General features: G+C 37.5%; 1 protein-coding gene across 3 annotated transcripts in view; it reads right to left on the bottom strand.

The window, feature by feature from the left end:
* MOSPD2 (motile sperm domain containing 2) overlaps nt 1–24698 on the bottom strand; it is a 49549-nt gene that overhangs the window by 17536 nt on the left and 7315 nt on the right. For all 3 annotated transcript variants that reach the window (XM_036744974.1, XM_036744975.1, XM_036744976.1), the window contains exons 3-5: nt 11011–11166; nt 2226–2312; nt 1335–1489 (exon numbers count right to left, since the gene is read on the bottom strand). In XM_036744974.1, the coding sequence (XP_036600869.1) occupies nt 1335–1489; nt 2226–2312; nt 11011–11166 (398 nt within the window). The remainder of the gene's footprint in view (nt 1–1334; nt 1490–2225; nt 2313–11010; nt 11167–24698) is intronic.

The following is a 24698-nucleotide window of genomic DNA, read 5'->3' as shown; positions in this document are numbered from 1 at the left end:
CAATCATCTATGCCCTATCAAAAGAACCCAAAAAAGTGTAACAGCAACCCTCCTACTCTCCTGTGTTAATATACCTCTCAAATGCTATAAAAGGAGTTGAAAAGTCTTATACTATCGGTAATTTTCTCAAGATAGCAAATAACTTAAAAATGATGAAATACAGGGGAAGCTTGGCTGATAAAAGAGAATACTACCAGCTAATAAAACCTAATTCTCATCCCTCCCTCTTCAGTGATTCGGTATGAAACAATGACATTTTTTTTTTTTGGTAGCTGGTTTTTCAAGATGAAAGAAAACATAAAATAAGCAGATGCATAATAATGTCTTCAAACACCATAAAACTACAGATTTTAAATGTTTATTTAACCTTCCCCAAACTGACACCTATGTCAATGTTTATCTATTTGTACCATTTAATTTTGGTCAGAAACTTATCTTTCTTATGCTCAATCTAGGATGACCAATTTAAGTGGTCAAGGAAATATAGCACATAGGAAACTTTCAAAGAAGACTATCTTAAAACTCCTCTAAAAATTAAAACATGAAAAACAAAACCTAAAATATTCCTGTTGATCTCAGCAGGCATGTAGAAAGCTCTAAGGCAACCAAAGATCAAATCTGAGACTTGTTGGCTTTATACATTAAATAAGTAAGCACCAGCTCCTAAAGAAAAGCTCATAAGCAGAGCTAACCCAAAAGAATTTAGGCAGAACTCCTGCCAAGCAGTCAAAGAGAGCATGGCCAATTTGCCACTATTAAAGTTTGCCTGGAGAAAAGTAAATTTATATCACAACCAAAGAAGATACTATCCTTTGATATGAAAAGTCTTTTCTTTTCCTGAACCTTATCTCTACCTACCATGTTGATTGGTTAAATATCATTATTATTAGTAGAGGTCTTTTACTCTTGAGTATAGCCAGGCAAGAAGACTTTTAGACCAAATATATTTTATATTATAAATGTCCTATGTTTTTGGGAAAATCATATAAAGGAAAACAAAATAAATCTTTTGCTCTCATATGGTAAGCTTTCCTATGAAGTCTACCACTTTAATCCAAAACAACAAAACAATATAATAGGGACTGAATTCAATCACTTAGGTATAAATTGTAGTCATAATTTTTGAGAAATCATAGCTTAAGGTAAATCAACTCAGTACTATATCCCAGGTGTTATGGGGGAGGGGGGGGGGAGTAAAGGAAAGCCTTTCCCTTTATAGCCATAAATTTTACTACATCATTTTTGATTACTGGAAAATAAGAAAATCCCTAAACATCATGAAACAGATCAATTATCCTAAAAGTTAAAATTATAATATCAATTAAAATACTTACTATGTTACTCAGTCCAGTTTCTGACATGTCAAACATCACTGTTAAGGGTTTTCCATTCTCTCTTTTGGCATAACGTTCTAGCCAGAAGGCTACAAGCTTCTTTTTGTCTAAAATAGTTTTATTGTCTTTTGTATGAAACTTCACTCTGAACCAGACTTGAACCAGAAGAAAAAGTAGAAAAAAAATTGTAGAAACATTAAAATTTTCCAAATGCAAAAAGATCATGATTAATGTCATTAATTTTCTTTGATATATTGCTTTCTATTTCATTTTTCCAGAGATGAAGAATGTTATTGCCTTCTAGTGAAGGCAGTATATATAAAAACACTGTTAAACAAAGAAAAAGTCAACTGAAAAGTATTAAGTGGTAAATTCAATTTTGCTATGAAACATTAATGAATTGCTTTCAGTACCCTTCAGATAATTCTGTTTTAATAAGTTTGGGTAAGTTTTTACAACATAAATAGGTATATACTTCTCACCTGCTGGTAACTGGAATTCTAACTCTAACAAATGTTGCTATTTTAGTAATGTTCTTCCAAATAAATAATGTTCTATTGAATTCAAGCTACAACCTTCCCAACATTGTGTTTGCCACATAGATTATTAAAAAACAAACACTAGATCACTGAATAATGATTGAACTAAAATGATCCTGAAATGCAAAAAAAAACCAGATAGTATTTATAGAGGATAAATATAAAATCCAATTACACAAGCAGAGGATAAAGGCAGTATGGTAAGTAACAGTTCATTTAAGGAAAAAAAAAGCTATAGAGTTTTTAGTGGTTTGCAACTTCACATATTGCCCCAACAATGTGATGTTGTGTCTGCCAAAACTTTTGATGTTCAAAAGCCAAAAAGGTGAGATCAAAATCCACATATACTTACACAATTTGTTGCCCTCTTTGTCATATCCATGTAGATATACAACACCAACCTCAAATATCCATTTGGGAAGACTGGATTCACTCAGGTCTAAAAATTAAAATATTTTGATAATTATCAATGATTGTACTTTAAGGGCTTGCCTAAATAAAATAGAAACCTTATAAGACAGAGATGATTTTACACAACAGCTTGAATAAACCTCAATAATCTTATTCAAATTATAGTGCTTTGTACACAGCACTTAATAAATGCTTTTTTTCATTCATTCATTCAAATTTGCAAAGATAAAAAAATTGCAAATTTATACTTGGACTAAAATCTCTCAATTACTTAAAGATGATGGAAATGCCTAAGGTAGACCGTCATGGTCTTGAGGATATTACTAAAACAACTTCTATGTAATTAAGTAGCAGAAAAGACATAACTTCAGAGGCATATTATTAGAAAAAGAGGTGAGCTGTTATAGTAAGAGATAAGAGAAGGGTAGGCCACACGCTACACTAGTATCTTTAATAAGTAATGTTAAATTACCTAAGGAAAGGCTTTCATCATGTTGCATAGACCCACTATGATTTTAAAAGGTACTTCCTTCCACTTCTCTAATTTTTTATATTGAGGTCAAGAATTGTGGCATATGGTATAGTGCTGTTTAAAAAATAAAAACAAGATAGAGGGCGGAGCCAAGATGGCGACTGGTAAGCACGGACTAGAGTGAGCTCCGTACCCGAGTCCCTCCAAAAACCTATAAAAATGGCTCTGAACCAATTCTAGAACGGCAGAACCCACAGAACAGCAGAGGGAAGCAGGGCTCCAGCCCAGGACAGCCCGGATGGTCTCTGGGTAAGCTCTATTCCACACGGAGCTGGGAGCTGGGAGCTGGGAGCTGGGAACGGAGTGGAGCAGAGCCCAGCCTGAGCGGCGTGGACGATCCAGACCAGAAACCGGGCGGAGGGGGCCCTAGCGCCCTGAATACGTCAGCAGTTACCAGACCCCTCGACCCACAAACACCAAAGACTGCGGAGAAGGTTAGTGGGAAAAGCTGCGGGAGTGGAAGGAGTTCCGGTTCGGCTTCCAGCCCCGGGGGCAGCAGAGGTGGGGCAGCTACAGCTGTTGTTACTTCCGGCTCCAGGCCCACCTGGTGGGGGGAATTAAGCGGCGGATCACAGCAGGGGTGCACAGCCTGCCGAAGATCTGAGCCCAGTCTGGACTGGGGGTCCTTGGGGAAGGAGGAGTGCGGCTCTGACAGAGCTGGCACCTCCCCCCCAAACGTAGAACATAGAACTCTGTAATCTACAAGCAGTCATACCCCACTGAAAAACTCAAGGGTCAAGTTAGTTGGTTGGGAATATGGCCAGGACGCGAAAACGCGCCCAGATTCAGTCTCAGACTTTGGATTCTTTCTTTGGTGACAAAGAAGACCAAAACTTACAGCCTAAAGAAGACAGCAAAGTCATAGAGCCTACAACCAAAGCCTCCAAGAAAAACATGAACTGGCCCCAGACCATAGAAGAACTCAAAAAGGATTTGGAAAAGCAAGTTAGAGAAGTAAAGGAAAAATTGGGAAGAGAAATAAGAAGGATGCGAGAAAACCATGAAAAACAAGTCAATGATTTGCTAAAGGAGACCCAAAAAAATACTGAAAAATACACTGAAGAAAACAACACCTTACAAAATAGACTAACTCAAATGGCAAAAGAGCTCCAAAAAGCCAATGAGGAGAAGAATGCCTTGAAAGGCAGAATTAGCCAAATGGAAAAGGAGGTCCAAAAGACCACTGAAGAAAATACTACTTTAAAAATTAGATTGGAGCAAGTGGAAGCTAGTGACTTTATGAGAAATCAGGATATTATAAAACAGAACCAGAGGAATGAAAAAATGGAAGACAATGTGAAATATCTCCTTGGAAAAACCACTGACCTGGAAAATAGATCCAGGAGAGATAATTTAAAAATTATTGGACTACCTGAAAGCCATGATCAAAAAAAGAGCCTAGATACCATCTTTCAGGAAATTATCAAGGAGAACTGCCCTGATATTCTAGAGCCACAGGGCAAAATAGAAATTGAAAGAATCCATCGATCGCCTCCGCAAATAGATCCCAAAAAGAAATCTCCTAGGAATATTGTTGCCAAATTCCAGAGCTCCCAGATCAAGGAGAAAATACTGCAAGCAGCCAGAAAGAAACAATTTGAATATTGTGGAAACCCAATCAGAATAACCCAAGACCTGGCAGCTTCTACATTAAGAGATCGAAGGGCTTGGAATGCGATATTCCGGAGGTCAATGGAGCTAGGATTAAAACCTAGAATCACCTACCCAGCAAAACTGAGTATCATGTTCCAAGGCAAAATATGGATTTTCAATAAAATGGAGGACTTTCAAGCTTTCTCAGTGAAAAGACCAGAACTGAATAGAAAATTTGACTTTCAAACACAAGAATCAAGAGAAGCATGAAAAGGTAATCAAGAAACGGAAATTGCAAGGGACTTACTAAAGTTGAACTGTTTTGTTTACATTCCTACATGGAAAGATGATGAGTATGATTCATGAGACCTCAGTATTAGGGTAGTTGAAGGGAATATGCATATATATATGCATATATATATGTTTATGTATATATATAAGTGAATGTGTATGTATGCATGTATCTATGTGTATATGTATGTATGTGTATGTATGTGTATATATATATATATATGTAAAAGAAAGAGAGCAGACACAGGGTGAGTTGAGGATGAAGGGAAGATAGCTAAAAGAAATAAAATGAAATTAAGGGATGAGAGAGTAACTTACTGAGAGAGGGAGATAGGGAGAGATAGAATGGGGTGGATTATCTCCCATAAAGGTGGCAAGAGGAAGCAGTTCTAGGAGAGGAGGGGAGTGGGCAGGTGAGGGGGGAATGAGTGAACCTTGCTCTCATCAGATTTGGCCTGAGGGGGAATACCATGCATACTCAGTTGGGTATCTTACCCCACAGGAAAGAAGAGGGAGGAAGATAAAAAAAAAAAAATAAAAGGCAGGGGGATGATGGAGTGGAGGGCAGATGGGGGTGGAGGTAATCAAAACAAACACTTTGGAAAGGGGACAGGGTCAAGGAAGAAAATTCAATAAAGCGGGATGGGTTGGGAAGGAGCAAAATGTAGTTAGCCTTTCACAACATGAATATTGTGGAAGGGTTATACATAATAATACATGTGGGGCTTAGGTTGAATTGCTCAACTTCTTAGGGAGGGTGGGTGGGAAGGGAAGAGGGAAGGGAATTTGGAACTCAAAGTTTTAAAATCAGAGGTTCAAAAACAAAAAAAACTTTTTGTATGCAACTAAAAAATAAGATACACAGGCAATGGGGCGTAGAAATTTATCTTGCCCTACAAGAAAGGAAGGGAAAAGGGGATGAGAGGGGAGGGGGGTGATAGAGGGGAGGGCTGACTGGGGAACAGGGCAACCAGAATATACGCCATCTTGGAGTGGGGGGGGAGGGCAGAAATGGGGAGAAAATTTGTAATTCAAACTGTTGTGAAAATCAATGCTGAAAACCAAATATGTTAAATAAATAAATTGCATTAAAAAAAAATAAAAAAAAAATAAATTTAAAAAAAAATAAAAATAAAAACAAGAGCAGCCAAAATATAGTTTTTATAATAACTGAAGAAGACCACTATTTTCTCTAGTGAGACATATCACTTATTGTGTCAGAGTATCTTCTTCCTTGAAAATTTTAAAGACAGTCTCATATTTTATAAAATTGGCCTTAGCAAAATCATCTTATAAAATCCTGCACACTTTAAAATCAAAGTCTTACGGCGATCCTAGTGAGTCTGATCATCAGGAACCATCTCTTATTTTATTCAGTTCCCCTCCCTTCTGTCCCTAGTCCCTATTAGGGTTATTCCACCTGCTCTACCTCACCTTTTTTAGCATTCCTACATTTCCACCACTTAGCTCAGTCTAAAGCATGCCTAAAGGGGGAAGAGCATTACCTATTTTTAAATTCCAGCTTAAAAATAAGAATTAAAACTATCCATACATGTATTACCCTGGATCAAGTAGAAACCACTTATTAAACTAATAGGAGGCAAATCTGTAATGGACTCAAGAGCTGAGATAACCTGTGGTACCAAGAATGGATAGTGGGGAGAAAACAGTTTGAGAGGAAAAATCTAACAAATGTATAAACTTCTGATTTACTTGTCATTTTCCAAGAACTTGTGAAATTTTCTGCTTTGCATTACTATATTAATCTATATAAAACACATTTCATATTTGAATGAAAAGATCGATTCCAATTCAATCTACAGCTTAATGTGATCCAGAGATAACTATAAGTTAATATTATGACTGCCTCTCAATGCCAGGTAAACTTTTTTTAATCATTATATATTTATTTAACATTTTTAGTTTGCAGCATTAATTCTCACAAGAGTTTGAATTACAAATTTTCTCCCCATTTCTACCCTCCCCCCACTCCAAGATGGCATATATTCTGATTGCCCTGTTCCCCAGTCAACCCGCCCACTGCCCCCTCATCCCCTTTTCCCTTACTTTCTTGTAGGGCAAGATAGACTTTTATGCCCCATTGCCTGCATATCTTATTTCCCAGTTGCATGCAAAAAAGTTTTTTTGAATATCTGCTTTTAAAACTTTGAGTTCCAAATTCTTTCCCCTCTTCCTCCCCACCCACCCTCCCTAAGAAGTCAAGCAATTCAACATAGGCCACAGGTGTATCACTTTCAAAACCCTTCCACAATACTCATGTTGTGAAAGACTAACTATATTTTGCTCCTTCCTATCCTATCCCACTTTATCCAATTTTCTCCCTTGACCCTGTCCCTTTTCAAAAGTATCTGCTTTTGATTACCTCCTCCCCCTATCTGCCCTCCCTTCTATTGTCCCCCCTTTTTTATTTCCTTCCTCCTTCTTTCCTGTGGGGTAAGATACCCAATTGAGTGTGTATGTTATTCCCTCCTCAGGTCAAATCTGATGAGAGCAAGATTCACGCATTCCCCCTCACCTGCCCCCTCTTCCCTCCCAACAGAACTGCTTTTTCTTACCACTTTTATGTGAGATAATTTACCTCATTCTATCTCTCCTTTTCTGCCTCTCTCAATATATTCCTCTCTCATCCCTTAATTTGATTTTATTTTTTTAAAATCATCCCTTCATATTCAACTAACCTGTGCCCTCTGTCTATAAATATATACATATATATATACACACACATATACACACACATATATGTACATATATATATATATATATATACACACACACATGTATGTATGTATGTATGTATATTCCCTTCAGCTACCCTAATACTGAGGTCTCATGAATTATACACATCATCTTTCCATGTAGGAATGTAAACAAAACAGTTCAACTTCAGTAAGTCCCTTATGACTTCTCTTTCTTGTTTACCTTTTTATGCTTCTCTTGATTCTTGTGTTTGAAAGTCAAATTTTCTATTCAGCTCTGGTCTTTTCACTGAGAAAGCTTGAAAGTCCTCTATTTTGTTGAAAATCCATATTTTGCCTTGGAGCATGATACTCAGTTTTGCTGGGTAGGTGATTCTTGGTTTTAATCCTAGCTCCATTGACCTCTGGAATATCATATTCCAAGCCCTTCGATCTCTTAATGTAGAAGATGTAGAAGATCTTGTATTATTCTGATTGTGTTTCCACAATATTCAAATTATTTCTTTCTGGCTGCTTGCAGTATTTTCTCCTTGATCTGGGAGCTCTGGAATTTGGCAACAATATTCCTAGGAGTTTTCTTTTTGGGATCTTTTTCAGGAGGCAATCGGTGGATTCTTTCAATTTTTAGTTTATCCTCTGGCTCTAGAATATCAGGGCAGTTCTCCTTGATCATTTCTTGAAAGATGAAAGCTTTTTTTGATCATGGCTTTCAGGGAGTTCGATAATTTTTAAATTATCTCTCCTGGATCTATTTTCCAAGTCAGTGTTTTTTCTAATGAGATATTTCACATTGTCTTCCATTTTTTCATTCCTTTGGTTCTGTTTTATAATATCCTGATTTCTCATAAAGTCACTAGCTTCTACTCGCTCCAGTCTAATTTTTAAAGTAGAATTTTCTTCAGTGGTCTTTTGGACCTCCTTTTCCATTTGGCTAATTCTGCCTTTCAAGGCATTTTTCTCCTCATTGGCTTTTTGGAGCTCTTTTGCCATTTGAGTTAATCTATTTTTTTAAGGTATTATTTTCTTCAGCATTTTTTGGGGTCTCTTTTAGCAAGTCATTGACTTGTTTTTCATGGTTTTCTCACATCACTCATTTCTCTTCCCAATTTTTCCTCTACTTCTCTAACTTGCTTTTCCAAATCCTTTTTGAGCTCTTCCATGGCCTGAGACCAGTTCATGTTTTTCTTGGAGGCTTTTGTTGTAGGCTCTTTGACTTTGTTGACTTCTTCTGGTTGTATGTTTTGGTCTTCTTTGTCACCAAAGAAAGATTCCAAAGTCTGAGTATGAATTTGAGTCCGTTTTTGGTGCCTGGCCATGATCCCAACCAACTACTTGACCCTTGAGTTTTTTTGTCAGGGTATGACTGCTTGTAGAGTAGAAAGTACTGTGGTCCAAGCTTGAGGGGTTGCACTGTTGTTTTCAGAGCTATTTCTACACAGCAAGCTCTGCCACACCAGTGCTCCTCTTCCCCCAAGAATCGCCAGCCCAGATTGCTACTCAGATCTTAAGCAGGCTCTGCACTCCAGCTCTGATCCACCACTTAATTCCTCCCACCAGGTGGGCCTGGGGCTGGGAGCAACTGCATCTGTACTTCTGTACTCAGAGCTGCACCTCCTCCGCCGCCCCCAGGGGCAGTGGCTGAACTGCAAACTCCTTTCACTCTGTCCCCTGCAGCTTTTCCCACTAACTTTCTCTGTTGTCTTTGGTGTTTATGGGTTGAGAAGTCTGGTAAATGCCACAGATCACTGGTTCAGAGCACTAGGGCCTATTCCGCCTGGCTCCCGGTTTGATTGGTACAAGCACAGCCCACGGTGGGCTCGGCTTGGCTCTGCTCTGCTCCACTCCCAGCTCCCTGCAATAGACCTTACCAGTGAACATCCAGGCTGTCCTGGGCTGGAGCCCTGCTTCCCTCTGCTATTCTGTGGGTTCTGCAGCTCTAGAATTTGTTGAGAGCCATTTTTATAGGTTTTTGGAGGGTGGGGGCTCACACATGTCCCTGCTTTCCAGCTTCCATCTTGGCTTTGCCTCCAGTGCCAGGTAACTTTTTAAAAAGCTTTCAAATGTTTTACTGTTTTTTAGAACCTACCTCTAATTTCTTAGAATGGCAATCAGAATGTTTTTGAAATACTTAGTTCTCCTAGACCCGTGAAACTTTATATTTGAATGAAGTTTTATGTTGATTTTATTTGGGTAAAAATTAGCTTTGTATTTTAATTATTTTAATTTAATTCCAAGTAAACTGACACTGTGATTAATGGCCTGGCTTTAGACTAAATATTTATAATGGGAAAACAATACAAAACACAATTTCTACAGTCTTCCAGTTGGCAGAGTACAAGTTTATCTATCTGCCTATTGCTAGGATTACACTTAAAAATATGCCAGATATGAAAAATCTATCGTTTTTTAAGAGGCACTAAGAGGCTTCAGCTAAGGGATGCTCCTTGGTCTGAGCTGACCAGGCACACATTAGGAAGCTGGCCTGGAGCTTCTACTGGCTGTTTTATACTCAGGTGACAAGGAAGTGAGATCAGTAGTCTAGGCCAACCAAGTGTTAAGAATGATCTCAGTATCTTATATGGAAAAACTCCCTAATTTTATTGGGATGCAGGGTTAGGATACTACACCTGTAAACCTAATCAGCACTTGCAATGTTTCTGTGTAAAAGCCCTCAGAGCACATCTTTATCTAGCCACCCAGAGCAGCTATGGGAACTAAGACGAAGAAGCAAAGTGGGAAACGGTTTTTAATGAAAGTGAGGCTGCACACATGTGTGGATGACTTAGAGAGGCTAAGTTTTCATTTAGTTGATGATCCTTCACTTATGCCACAGGACCTCAGATCATAAGTCTCCTTACCACCCAAACCCTGAAGAAAGGAAAATGTCCTTCTTTCCTGTTCTGTTGTGGCCATCGGGTCCAGAGTTATTTTTTTTTCAAAGTATATCACCAACAACAGGAATAGAAGCCAACCAGCATTTATTAAGTGCCTATTATATCTTTCCCTGTAGTGGAAGCTACCTGGCTGAGAGAATATTTTTCGCTGTGTGGTGCTCAAGTGAAAATCTGCTCTATAAGTTAGGGATTCATAAATCAGATGTTCCTATGTCAAGAAGCACCTGTATAAGCCTGCATTAGTTCTCTAGTACATAACCTAGCCTAAATATTTCATTTTTGCCTTTCTTTGTATAACTTTTGCTATATTATTGGTAATGAGGTAAACATTTTTTTGACTTGAGCCAGCTTACTGATAATGGTATTTCCCTTATTTACAATCCTTCTTGATTCAAGAACTCTTAGTTGCAGATCAAACTCTTTCCTTTTTTAACCACCTTAACCATAAAATGTCTTTACTGAAGCCTACTGGAGAACCTAATGAAAACTTGCTTATGTTTTCAAGTTTACTTTCCTTCTAGGCAATTTATTACTCTTGACATCACTAAGACATCTTACACGAAATCTTCCCAGGTCTAAATGAAAAATTTATGTCTATGTTGTACTTTCTATAACAAACATAAGGAACACTTGCAAATATGCTAAATAAATATAAAACATCAATATATTTTCAATATAATTACATATGAATAAGCTTACCATTGACAGCAAATTCTTTCCTCCACTGAAAACTTTCATCAATCATCTTCAGTGTTTCATCTACCACATCGTGCCGCCAACACAAAAAACTTTCAACCCAAGTATCATCCTGCTGTAGTTTTTCTACATCTCGTGAATCATATTTATCTGACTTATCTGTGAAAAAACAACTAATGTCATAAACAGGAAAAAACTGTATATTGTACAATTAGATTTACTGTTGTTACAGTGTAATTCATAGGTTATTTGTAGAGGACAGATGAATGTATTAAGTCCAAATGAAAATTCAATTTAAAAGTACAATGAAGATTTTTAAGTGTGGAAAATACAAAATTCTTCAAGGGGCATATATTTAATTCATAAGATTTAGAGCTGGATGGGACTATGAGGCTAATCCAGTCCAACAACTTCATTCTTCAGATAAGACATCAAAAAGCATAAAGAGTTAAGCACCATCTCCAAGGTCACACAGATACCAAGGAACAGAGCTACTAGCATTCAATCCCAATTCCTTTGACCTAAAGTTCAGTTTTGTTTTGTTTTTCCCCAGTATATATAATACCTCTTACGTGGAATTATACTTAGCAATATAATATTTTAAAAAATAACGCTTTACATTTAATATTAGCAACTTTGGAAGAGTCTGAATTATTTACATGTATTCTATCTCTTAACAAAACTGAATATTTAATTTTTCCTTTATGCCTAACTATGAAGAGGTTACTTTACCAAGCAAACCTTGAATGAAATGTATTTTCGATTTCATTAAGCTAAATGTTGAGCATTTCTATTTTCCTGTATTTCTTTTTTACTTTCAAATCGTTTTAAATTGATGCCTTCTGTTTTTATATCACCTCCCCTCCCCCCTTCCCCGGCAAAATACGCTTCTCCCACTACAACACAAGGGATCATCCCTGATAACTTCTATTCTTCCTTTGTCTAAGTACACCAGCAATAGTTGTGAAAGGTCCCTCATCTGGTTGTTGCCTTTTTTTTTTAATGTACAAACTTTTATATTCATGTTGTCTATTCATTTTAAGCTTATTTTGGCATATAGGGTAAGAACTGGGCTAAATCTTGGTGATCAACGAATTAGTCAAGGCCAACCATAACTAATAAATATCCTAATTATGAGTCATTCTTTATTTCTTTAAAGAATATTTTGTAATTATATTTATATAAGCCTTAAGGGTGTTTTGGTAAGCTGATTCTGCATATTCTTTGGCAAAAAAAATCTTTTTACTACTAGAAATAAAAATTGTGAGATACAAAAAGTTTTTGAAAGTCAAAGTTTCAATCGTTATTTAATTTAGATTTATTAAGCTCTCCTATAGCTTTCTTCTTCCTACTAAAATCTGTGACCACTGATTAATTGCTTCCAAAGAAGGTCAAGCTTCTAAATTTGATAAAAAGTATGATGGTTCCACAATACAGAGTTCTGCTCCTAACACAGCTCTATTACAGGTGACTACTTAACCTTTTTGAGCTGTGGTTTTCACATCTGTAAAATGGGAATAGACTCGTAATGAATTCCTCAAAGGCTATTGCAAAGATAAAACTAAACCTAAAGTTCTTTAATGATATATAAAACTGAGCTCTGGCTGCCTTCACTATCCGTAAGAACCATATAGTGTGCCTTTACTAGACAAATGTGATGAATGAAAAGGAAGACCTTAGATTTAGCATCATTTGCCTTTTACTCTAATTTAAATTTTATTCATTAAGAGTTTTGTCTTCACTCCCTAACATATACCTCCCCATTGAGCTTATACTTAAACTAGAAAATGAGATAGTAACCTTTCAGAACCAAGGCAACAAAGCTACTAATCCCTCTGGGAGACAAGAAGAAAAGGGAAACTCAGGCAAAATGGGTGACAGAAAGATGAAAGCAGCACCAAAGACAAACTTCATCTATTCAAAGGCCTAGTGGACTTCAAGTACCTACTCAGTCACAGTATGCTGATGTCGCTTGAAGAAAAGACCTTGGAGGCTTTGGGGTTCTTGGGGTTCCAAGCCACAGGCCCATGTTACAGATCAAATTTATAACAATGTCTTTTTAGTACAATACCCTTGAATGGAGTCTCCGACACTGCGAATGCTGTCTTAAGTGCAGTGTGTTGGTAGGTGCCAGTCTTAGAACTTCCATTTAAAGGTGTGAACTAGGGAAGATAAACATGGGCCCATTTCCTCATGTCTAAAATGGAGATAATACATGCCCTGCCTACCTCACAAGGTTTTTTATAATGACTAAATGTGATAACATATGAATGTGTTTTGAAAAAAACTAAATGTACTCAAAAGATATTATTATCACAATTTACAAACTTATGCATGGTTGTGTTTTCTTGTGCCAAGTAGTACCCTTATTTTCTTCATCTGTAAAATGACCCGAGGGAAAGGATGTTAGCCTAGATATGATGTCTAGCGTATATTTCTTCTATTCTGTGGTTTTGACTAGTACTCACCACAGCACTTACTTGTTTATGATGGATAACTTTAATGAATACCTTTGCTAGATCATAGAACACAAGAGTTCAGTAGTTAATGTCACCCTTAATGTTTGGCTTATACTTCACTTGATTGCAAAGCAGTCTTTGCCAGTACAGGTGCTTGGGCAGGTAGTTGTAGCCTGTGTTTCTCCTCCGCAATTTTTATGGAGTCCTCAAAAGCAAACTTACTGTCAGGACTACTCATGCCTGTACTTTCCCTTCACAAATTTTATTAAATTTTGTAAATGAATCCTAGAAGCATTCATTTTGGCTGTTCTCATCTATTTCTATTTTAGACATTAACTTTAAGACTTGGGGTTGGTGAGTAGATTTTTAAAATTCAAGACCTTGAACAGTAAGATAGTAATGGTTCTACAGATGGCCATGTTGGTATGTGGTTGAAGTTGAAATGAAAAAGGAGAAATTGAACAGTGTGAAGAATTTATGGTCTTGAATTATAAGGGACTGTCAATATGTATAATGAAATCCTCAAAGATGATGGCGAAGAACAGCACAGAGAGAAAAACGATGACATAAATAGATGATAGCAACAAGGATAGATAGAGGGGGGAAATAATACATGGGTTTCAAAAGAAATTGTCCCACTTTATGAAATGAACAAAGTTTTAATGAATGTGCTATTTTCAGTGTAAAACCAGGTTTCATACATCCTAAATTCCTTCAAGACAAACAGATTTAGGATTGAGAAGTGACTTTAGGCTTATCCCATTTTTCAAAAGCTATTTTACAAAGCAGAAAACTGAGAAATAGGGAAGATAACTTGCTCAATGACACACTGCTAGTCAGTCCCAAAGTCTGGTCTAGAATTTACATCTCCTTGGCCTTCAGTTCATTGTTCTTTCCATTATATCATGCTGCCTTCTCTCACAATGATATAATCATGTTCTCTGGAAATAGGAATTCAACTTATAGGGCCACCAGGCAAGGTTTTGGGAAAGTTGGCTGCTTCCTTGTTGGTACTTCCCTGGCCTTGTACCGAAGGATGTCTTTAAAGACACTTCCACAAACAATATTATTTTTCAATTAGGTTACTTATGCCTAATATGGAATATAAAGTACAGTTTAATTTGTTGGTGTCCTCTCATTCCCCTGGCATAGGTAAACTTACACTGTTTTGCTTAAAGCGTTGTCCAAACTGAAAAATGGGAGGGTTCTTGTTTTTTCCCTCCTCTTCCACAATGATTTATACAACCCTAAATGAGATTTTTCCCTCAATTTCAGGTGAAGACCTTCTTCAAACTAATACCTTACTGGCATTCCTTATCCACAACCTTACTGCACCACCTACATCTCAAGTTTGCTAAGGTTTCTGCATTCCAAACAAATTTAGGCCAGTTACCATTTCTTTCCTCCTTTCCACTCTCTATATGAATGAAAGGCATTTTACAATGGATTTAAGACATTGATACAAGAATTCTTTGAGAGGAAAAGTATAAAGATCATACAACAATCTAAAATAAATATCAACGCAGGTACACAGAACATTTAAAATGAATTAATTCTATACCAAGCTGCTGTCATGTGACAACAATTTTTCACAACATATTTCTATAAACCACATGTCCCACATTTAAAGTCACTAGTGATTTGGAAAGATAGCTTTCATACATACATATGTGTGTGTGTGTGTATATATATATATATATATATATATATATATGTGTGTGTGTGTGTGTGTGTGTATATACACACACACACACACACACACACACATACATATATATACACATGTGTATATATATGTATGTGTGTGTGTGTGTGTGTGTGTGTGTGTGTATGTATATATCTGAAACAGGTTCTGGACAGCTCTCAGCTGTAATTTTTAGATTCACCAAAGTGTCAAAGTACTTAAGGATCAATTAACTGCTTAAGGGATCCAGTGAGCAATATTTTATTTAATGCTTTGTTATGTTTTCCAGTTGTCAACCAAAGCCACAAAACTTCAAGTCTTTTGTCCTGATCTCTAACGTATCGTGATGTGTTTAAATAAACATCAGGTTTATAGTACTACAAAAGGGAGGAAGGGAGGAAGGAAGGAAGGAAGGAAGGAAAGAAGAACGGAAGGAAGGAAGGAAACATACTATTAATAGATAGTAACTTAAACATATAAATACATCCCACATCATTGGCAGGAAAAGAGGTGATTTACTCTCTAGACACATCAAACAATGCTTAATATATGATGAAATAGAAACAACTGTGTGGCTAACCATCACAGAAAAATCTGGTACTGATGTGGAGTAGACTTTCAATGGGAAGGATAAAGTTGAAAATGGACATTTTAATTCAACAAATATTTATTAAGCAGCCATTTGCAAGGCAATAGATAAAAAGATAAAAAAGGGATGCAACTCTTGTCTTCAAATAGCTAAAAATCTAATTGGGAGTAGGGCACTATATGATAAAAATTAGAATGTGATAAAGGAATGGAAGAGGCATAAACTTACAATTAGTATGAGAGTTCTCAGGAAGGAAAGAATAGTTTTACCAATGGAAAGAACAATCTAGTACAATAAAGATAACATCAGCTGTACTGAAAATAAATACTATGATAGGCTGTCAAGTAAAGAAATACTGATTAACTGGTACCTACAGTGGCTCAAAGGCCCAGGTAGAAGTTAGTTACAATTTCTCAGAAGAGTGGAAAACAGGACTGGGAAATTACAAAAGAAACAAAGTTTTAGGTCAAAACTTTCACAAGCCAGAAACCACTTTGAAAGACTTTTACCTAGATTAGTTAAGGTCACTGAAGATGAAGGTGTTTCAGTAAGCTATTGTGCAACTCCAAAGGCTTATGTACCAGCCTGAGGCCTTTGGCAGTGACAACTTCCTGTTTCGTCACATCTTACAAATAATATTGGTTGGCTCAAGGGAAAGCAAAAATTTTAGCCTAGAAAGGATTAGGTTAAGAGGCATATTTAATAATAACAACTGTCATTAATATAGCACTTTAAAGTTTACAAAGTGATTTACTCACAATTACCCTGTGAGGAAGAGAAACCAGTATTACTTGATTTTATAAAAGATAAAGAAAACTGAAATCCAGAAAGGTTTAGGTGACTTGGCAATGGGTACAAAGTTGATGTGGGGTTTTAATCCAACTCTATTTCAAGTCCAGTGCTCTTTCCCTTGTTTAATGCTGCCTGTCTCCAAGAACTTGTGAAATCTTCAACCTAGAGAAACTAAATCAGCCTTTTCTGCTAAAAGATACAAAGGCAATTTAAGATTTATATTACTGTCTTTCTACATTAGATGACTATTATAAATATTTCCTAAATGTGTTAATTTTTTTAAAAAAAATTACTTCTAGCTTATAAAATTTTTAATCAAAAGCTTTATTTAAAAGAAAACACCTGTTGATATTTTTCATGGCCTTGTAAGGTGGCTAAGATTACAAAATCTTTCCTTGATATTTATTTTACCACCTGGATTTATTTTGCTTACTGTCAAGTCAGAAACAACTTTAACTTCATATTTTTATGGAGACCACTTTCAAAGAATACTGATTCTCTAATTGTTAAATTGAAGATGTATAATCAGGAAAATAATATTTCTACAAAATCATAATTACTCTTAAACATACATAGTCAAAATCTAACAACATAATTCATCAATGAACTATGACAGGGCTGTCCAAAGTATGGGCCACATGCGGCCTGCAGTGCGATTTTATGTGGCCCACCTGTGGGTTTTAATGTTCAAGAGCATAAAAATAAAATAATAATTTGCATGGAATACATATTAGATTTTTTAATTCCATCACTAATAAATAATATTATTGATGTTAATTTTCTTTGGTGTTTTTAAGCAGTATTATGGATGGAACATACCGCACAGAATTTTCAATCGATCAGTGGGATGTTATCTGTCTGTATGATGCAGACTGGTCAGTATGCATCTACCTTTATACTGTTGTGTTGTCACTTTGTTGTTTTGTGTTTGCTTTGCCGCTTTGCCTGTCGTATTAAGGATGTACATTCCCCTACTTTCTATTAGTGTACTGTATTTTTTATTCTGGGTGCGGCCCTCAAATAATTATTTTATTTTAATGTGGCCCTAAGATAACCTAAGGTTGGACAGCCCTGAATTGTAAGCGTCATTAACATATTCCCTACTTGCACTGCTAAAAGGGATACTTGCTTGCCCTAAGAATTAAGCTAAACTTCAATTAATCACTAAACAAAAATGTTTTTCATTCTCCAACTATGCCAATAACAACTAAGTGTTCCTTAAAATGGACCAATTTAAAAGGCAAATGTAAATATACGATGTTAAAAGGAAAAAAAAATGAAACTGTCAAAATTAAAGGGATGATATATAAAATGAAGGGAGATATTATGTTAACAGATACAAGTTCCTTCAGAGAATTTCAGATAGAAATATATCCTTCATTTCTATGGATTCTGATCATATGAAACTTCTTAAAGAGGTAATATGAGTTATTTTGATTCTAGGTATGGTTGCTGTTCTCCTGAGTAACTATTTGGTGCTAGAAACACAGCTAAAGACAGAAAGTTTCCTTAGAGGCAGAGCCAAGATAGCAGAGAAAGGCAGATTTGCCTGAACTCTCCCAAATTCCCCTACCAACAACTTTAAATTATGTGCAAAACAAATTCTGGAGCGGCAGAACCCACAAGAGGAGGGGTAAAACAATTTTCTGGCCCAAGATAACTTTGAAGGTTGGCAGGAAAAGTCTATTGCACTGGGGTGAGAATAAAGGACCAAACACTAGCAGGCTTTGGGGGCAATTAAATCTTCGGCAGTAGCTTCCAGAACTCTCAGCCCACAGACAGTAAAGAGGTCAGAAAACTGTTCAGAAGGTGATCACAGGGGTCCCTTTGCTAGCACTGGATATAGGACTCTGTTATATTGCCCATAGATACATCTGATCCCAGTCTTGGGTCTCAATCTCAGGGCAAAGAGTAGCACTAGCACACTAGAACATGTAGACACAGGGAGTGGGGACCTGCTTACAATTCCATGGTGGAAAAGACTTCTTGTGATCATTCACAGACCAGAGCACAGGCCAGGAAAGTAGTAAACACATCTCTCCTTAGATCATACCAGTTTGAAAAAGCTGAAAACTTAAAGACCCCAAGAACTAGCTCTGAAACAGATAGACAAAAAACCTAAAGCTTGGGAGAGTTCCCCCTTCATCCTAGAGAACAGCCCAACTTTAACATAAAGTTAAAAGTCAAGAAATAGGCAAGAAAAATGAGCAAACAATAAAAAAGGACCTGACCACAAAAAGTTACTATGTTGGCAGAGAAGATAAAAACACAAACTCAGAAGAAGACAACAAAGTGAAAGCCTCAAAGAAAAATGTGAATTGATCTCAGGCCCCAAAAATAATTCCTACAAGAGCTCGAAAAGGATTTTAAAAATCAAATAAGATAAAGGAAAAATTGGGGAAAGAAATAAGTGATAAAAGAAAATCATGAAAAAAAGAGTCAACAGCTTGGTAAAGGAGGAACAACAACAAAAATACTGAAGACAATAACACTTTACAAAATAATAGGCCAAATGATAAAAGAGACACAAAAATCCAGTGAAGAGAAGAACTCTTTTAAAAAGCAGAATTAGATAAATGGAAAAGGAGGTACAAAAGCTCAGAAAATAATTCCTTAAAAATCAGAATTGGGCAAGTGGAAGCTAATGACTCCATGAAACGTCAAGAAACAGTAACACAAAATCAAAAGGATGAAAAATATAGAAGAAAATGTAAAATATTTTTTCAGAAAAATAAACTAACTTGGAAAATAGATCCAGGAGAAATCATTTAAGAATTATTAGACTGCCTGAAAGCCATCATCTTTCGAGAAATTAAGAAGGAAAACTGCCCTGATATTACTGATCACCCTCCTGAAAGAACTCTCAAAATGAAAACTCCCAGTCACTTAATCTTTTTTGCCTTAATCCACTGGAGAAGGAAATGGCAAGCCCCTTTGCCAAGAAAACTCCAAATAGAGGTAGAGAGTTGGACAGGACTAAACAATAACAACAATGTGTAAATATTGATGAATGAATTATTCTCTTTTGGAATTTTATCCTCAAATTCTTTAACCCCATGTTTTTTCATTGTGTTGATTTTTATTTGTGCTCACTTTCTCAGGGTCTCTACGCTCAGGGATGAGGAAATACTTCTTACAGGAAATTCTCTTTTCAGTTTTTTAATTTTTTTTTTAAATTAGAACATTTCTTGCTATTTTAAGGCTCTTAAGGGTAGAGCTAGGCCTATTCACAACAACTCTCAGCATTACTGCCAGAATTTTCCATTCTGATAGGTTGGCCAGTCCTAATACTAACTTCATTCTCCCCTACCCTTAAGACTGGCTGTGCAATCACTGCAGATGGGTAAGATCATAAACTTCACAGAACCAAGAAGGAGGTGAGGGAAACAAGCAGTGACAGACAATAGCATGGCTGATGAAAGTCGTTGGGGGATGACTACATCTACAGATAGCTCTAGTAGCCTTTTGCCTCTGTACCATCATGAAAACCTGAAAAAATGGAAGTCTGAGTAAGGAGAGGGAAGTAAGATACACCCAGTGCAAAAGAGAGAGGAAGGTGAGGGAGCCAGCACCAAAGTTCTCTGCTAGTTTCCTAATCCCACATGTAGCAATTCTGTGCTTAGACACTTCTCACTTGTTCTCTAGGGAAAAGAACAGGCACTTCTCTATCCTCTTTTACTTTTGTCTTTTCCACTCTATATGATGAGAAATCAGTTGTGGGGAGGAATTAGTTGGGAGGATGGAGCTCTCCTCCTTCAAGTCTTATATTTCTAAGGAGGAGAACAGCAAGGTCAACTTCAAGCAAAACTATAAAACAGGCCAAACTTTTCCTCCCATTTCCTACTTTCCCACTACTTGTCCCTTTTCCACCTCTGGACACCTCTTATGAGGCAAGGTTCACTACTATAATACCAAAAATTCCATTTCAAATGTCAAAACTGTCTCTCCCTCAGCAACAGTGTAGTGGAAGAGTTTAGATTAGAGTGAAGACACCTGAATTCTGGTTTTGATTCCTTCATTAATTAACTATGTAACTTTATTGCTATTTAACCTCTTTAGGTCTTAATTTCCTCAGCTGTAAAAATGAGTTTATAACAGATTACCCCTAAGGCCCATTCCAGATTTAATGAAGTTCTAGGTCATGGAGATCTTTTCTTGGTCTTCTTTATCTTTTGCCATACTTGACCTGAGACATGCTCTTCTAATCCCAGTTCCTAAAACTTGTTTTTTTACTCTTTTCCAAGTACAGACCCTGTTGCTTTTTTCTCCATGGTTTGGGCAATCAATAAAGCACTGATTAGGCATTTACTATGTGTTAGGCATTTTCCTGAGCCTGGGGATATAAAGAAAGGTAAAAGACATTTTCTGCTTTCAAGAAACTCACAGTCTAATAAACATGAAAAGTTATATGCAAATAAAACATATTGAAGATAGTCAATAGACAGAAGGATCAGGAAAGGCTTCTTGTAAAGCTGTGATTTTAAATGGGACTTGAAGGAAACCAGGGAAGCCAGGAGGCTAAGAAGCGGAGGGAGAGTATTCCAGGCACAGGGAATAGCCAATGAAAATGTATGTTCTGGAGATGGAGTGTTATGTGCAAGAACAACCAGGAAGCCAGTGTCACTGTACTGCAGAGTACCTTGCAGGGAATAAGGTATAAGAAAGAAGACTGAAAAGGCTGGAGGGGACCAGTTGTAAAGGGCTTTGAAAACCAATCAGAGAATTATTTATTTGATCCTGGAGATGACAGTTACTGGAGTTTATTGAATAGGAGAGTGACCTGGTCAGGTCTGTGCTTCAATAATATTAATTTGACAAGTGAGTAGACAACAGTAGTGGAAAGAGACTAGTGGTAGGCAGACCAACAAGCAGGCTATTGCAATTGTCTAAGTTTGAGATGATGAAGGCCCACACCAGAGTGGTGACAGTGTCAGACGTGAGCAGGGGGCATAGGCAGGAGATTGTTATAAAGATAAAATTAGCAGCACTTAGCTGTTAGATTAGATATAGTGAATGAGAGAAAGTGTAAAATCGAGGATCCTTCAGTTGTGGGCCTAGATGGCTGAGAGGGTGATAGTACACTATATAGTAGTTAGGAAGAAGGAAGGCTTTGGAGGGGGAAACAACGAGTTTAGTTTTGGACATGTGTAATTGAAGATGTTTACAGGATATCCAGTTTAAGAAATCCAACAGGTAACTGGAGATGCAAGTCCAAAATTTAGGAGAGGTTTTAGGGCTGGACAAATAGATCTAAGAATCATCAGCATAGATGTAACTGAAACTGTTGAAGCCAATGGGATCACGATGTGAAATAATATAGCAGGAGAAGAGAAGAGGGCCCAGGACAGAACCCTGTGGGACACCCATTGTTAGAGGGTGTGACCTGGATTAGGATCCAGCAAAGAAGCCTGAGGAAGAATTGTCAAGTAGCTAGCAGGAAATCCAGGAGACAGTTGTGTCCTGAAAACCTAGAGGGAAAAGAGTAGCAAGGAAGAGAAGATTTAAAGAGGTAGAAGAGAATGAAGATTGAGAAAAGACCACTGAATGTGGCAACTAAGAGGTCATTGACAACTTTGGAGAGAGCAGTTTTGGTGGAATGATAAGGTCAGAAGTTAGATTAAGAGAGGAGAAAGTAGAAGCACCTATTGTACCTTTTCAAGGAGTTAAACCACAAAAAAGTAGAAGAAATATAGGACAATAGTGGGGATAGAAGAATCAACTGAGGATTTTTCAGGAGAGGAGAGACATGGACATGTTTGTAGGCAAAAGGGAATGAGCCAGTAGACAAGGAGAGATTGAGGAAGATGAGGAAAGAGAGAAAAGGGAGCTCACAGTGAATTCAATTTTTTCAATTCAACGTTCAACTTTTTTGGCAAAATATGAGGCAAAGTTCTCAGCTGAGAAGGTGGGATGGGGGAAGGGGAGCCATGGGAGGTCTGAGGAAGGATGAAAAGATTTGGAGGAGCTGCTATGAGCAGCGGGATAGTGAGTTGATAAGGGAGGTATAGAAGGATTGCCTAGCAATAGTGATGGCCCATTTGAGGTTATGTAATGTAAATTTGAAGCAGATTCAGTCCACTAATTATAAATTTAAACATAAATGTTTATGCGATTTTCTCCACCTATGTTCAGCTGTATGTGTCTAGGACTGAAGATGGTGGCTGTCACCCAAGCCTGAAGTTCAGAAGGAAACTGGTGATATAAGGAGGCCAGGAACTCAAGAGGAATGTGTAGAGTCGAACTAGTTCATAAAGGGGTCAAGATGATGAAAACAGGAGAGAGTGACTAATGCAGGAGAAATAGCTTGGGAGGAAACTAAAGGAAAGAGAGATTGAAGGTCAATGTGGACAAAGAGTTGGATTTGGTAAGGAAGGCAGAAGGAGAGGTAGGATGTCAGTACATCAGGTGGCATACTTGAGGACAATGGCAAGACAAAGGGCATAACCATTTTTGTGTGTAGTTGAGGTTGGGTGGAGGTGTATGGTAATGAGAACTGAGATGGGTAAAAGCATTTGATGAAGAGTTAATATGTATGTTCAAGTCCCCAAGTATGAGGGCAAGAGTTTGAGAAGAGAAAAAAAACTGTGAGCCAGGTACCAAAGTCAATGAGGAAGGAAAGAGAGAGTGACCTGGAGGTCTGTACACAGCAGCTATCAGGATTCTGACTGTGTGTAAATAGTAATAGCATGGTCCTCAAAGAAAGAGAGGTTACTGGATAATGGGGGTAGGTGGTGAGAACCTGGAAGTGGTAATGGGGAGCATGGAGTATTACAACTCTACCACCTCAACCAGTGAGCTAATAGGAATGAGCAAACATGCAGCCAATACCCAAAAAGTGTGGCTAGGGAGGCTATGTCATCAGGGGTAGCAAAGTTTCAGTGACAGCTAAAAGATGGAAAGATTGGAAGAAGAAAAGATTTAGAATGAAGGGAAGTTTGTTGCCTATAGAATACGCATTCAAAAAGGCACAGTGGAAGGGTTGGGTGGAGTTTGGATGGGACTTTGGGGTAAGAGGGTTAAGAAGGATGGAAATAAGGAATCAAGTGGTAGGAGATGAGGAATGAGGATTTAGATGACGACCTAAATGGGTTCAGAATCACTGGAATGTGTACATTATGACCAGGTGTAAAAATATTCATCATTGAATGGAAGGTACCATTCCTCTTAGAAGTCATGCTCTCCATTGATTTTCCTCTTTCCTTTCCCTCAAGAGACAGATGCAGTAGAAGATGGAAGGCCTAAGGTCAAAAGGAAGGTTGCTCTTCTTGCACCTCCTACCAGGTAGGAGGTAGAAGTTGGTTTGGGCTAGTGCAAATGGAAGCAGAACTCGTTGCTTCTAGCAGCCTTCTTTCAGGGGACATGGGCAGCAGGAGATGGAAGACGTGGTTATAATCAAAGGAAGTTCTCAAGATCTTGCTCCTCTTCTTACCTAAGTCTGGCGATCTGGCAGGCCCAGTAGGAGGTGGAAGTCTTGCTTGCAGAAGTAGCACTGAAGCTTACTGAAGTTGGTCTTATCCCAGACTGCTGTCCCTCAGGGGACATATGCAGCAGAACATGGAAGATGAATGGTTGGAGTAAGGTCCTACTCCTCTTCCAGGCACAGAGGGCAGAGAGTGCAAAGGGATAGAGAAATGAAGTGTTGTGTGTGAGGTGCAAGAAGGTCAGTTTGAGTGATTGCAAAGGATATTGAGGGGAGCGATGTGTAATAGAACTAGAAAAGGGACGATGGGGCCAAGTTGTAAAGTTTTAAATTGAGACAGAGAAGGAGGGAGAGAGAGAGGAGAAAGAAGAGAGAGAAAAAGAAAGAAGAGAGGAAGTGAGAGGCATCAAAAACAGAGCCCTCAAATATACCAACTTAGGAGAAAGAACTACCAGAAAAGGAAGCAGCGTATTCAGAAGAGCGGGAAAAACAGGATAGAATAGAATAATGGAATTCAAAGGGAAAATGTAAGCAAGTCATCAAACATTTAAATGTAGGTAAGTCATCAAGCATTCAAAAAGCATCTACTATGTGCCAGGCACTGGGTTAAGCCTTTGGGGATACAAGGAAATGTGAAAACAGCTGTCCTCAAGAAGCTCACAATCTAATAGGGGACTCATCACAGAAATAACTATGTAGAAACAAGATATATACAGAATGAATTGGAGATAATCACAGAGGGAAGGC

This window comes from Trichosurus vulpecula, chromosome 2 (genome assembly GCF_011100635.1).
Source record: "Trichosurus vulpecula isolate mTriVul1 chromosome 2, mTriVul1.pri, whole genome shotgun sequence".
In the NCBI taxonomy this organism is placed as follows: Eukaryota; Metazoa; Chordata; class Mammalia; order Diprotodontia; family Phalangeridae; genus Trichosurus; species Trichosurus vulpecula.
This window is presented reverse-complemented; position numbering and strand designations above follow the sequence as displayed.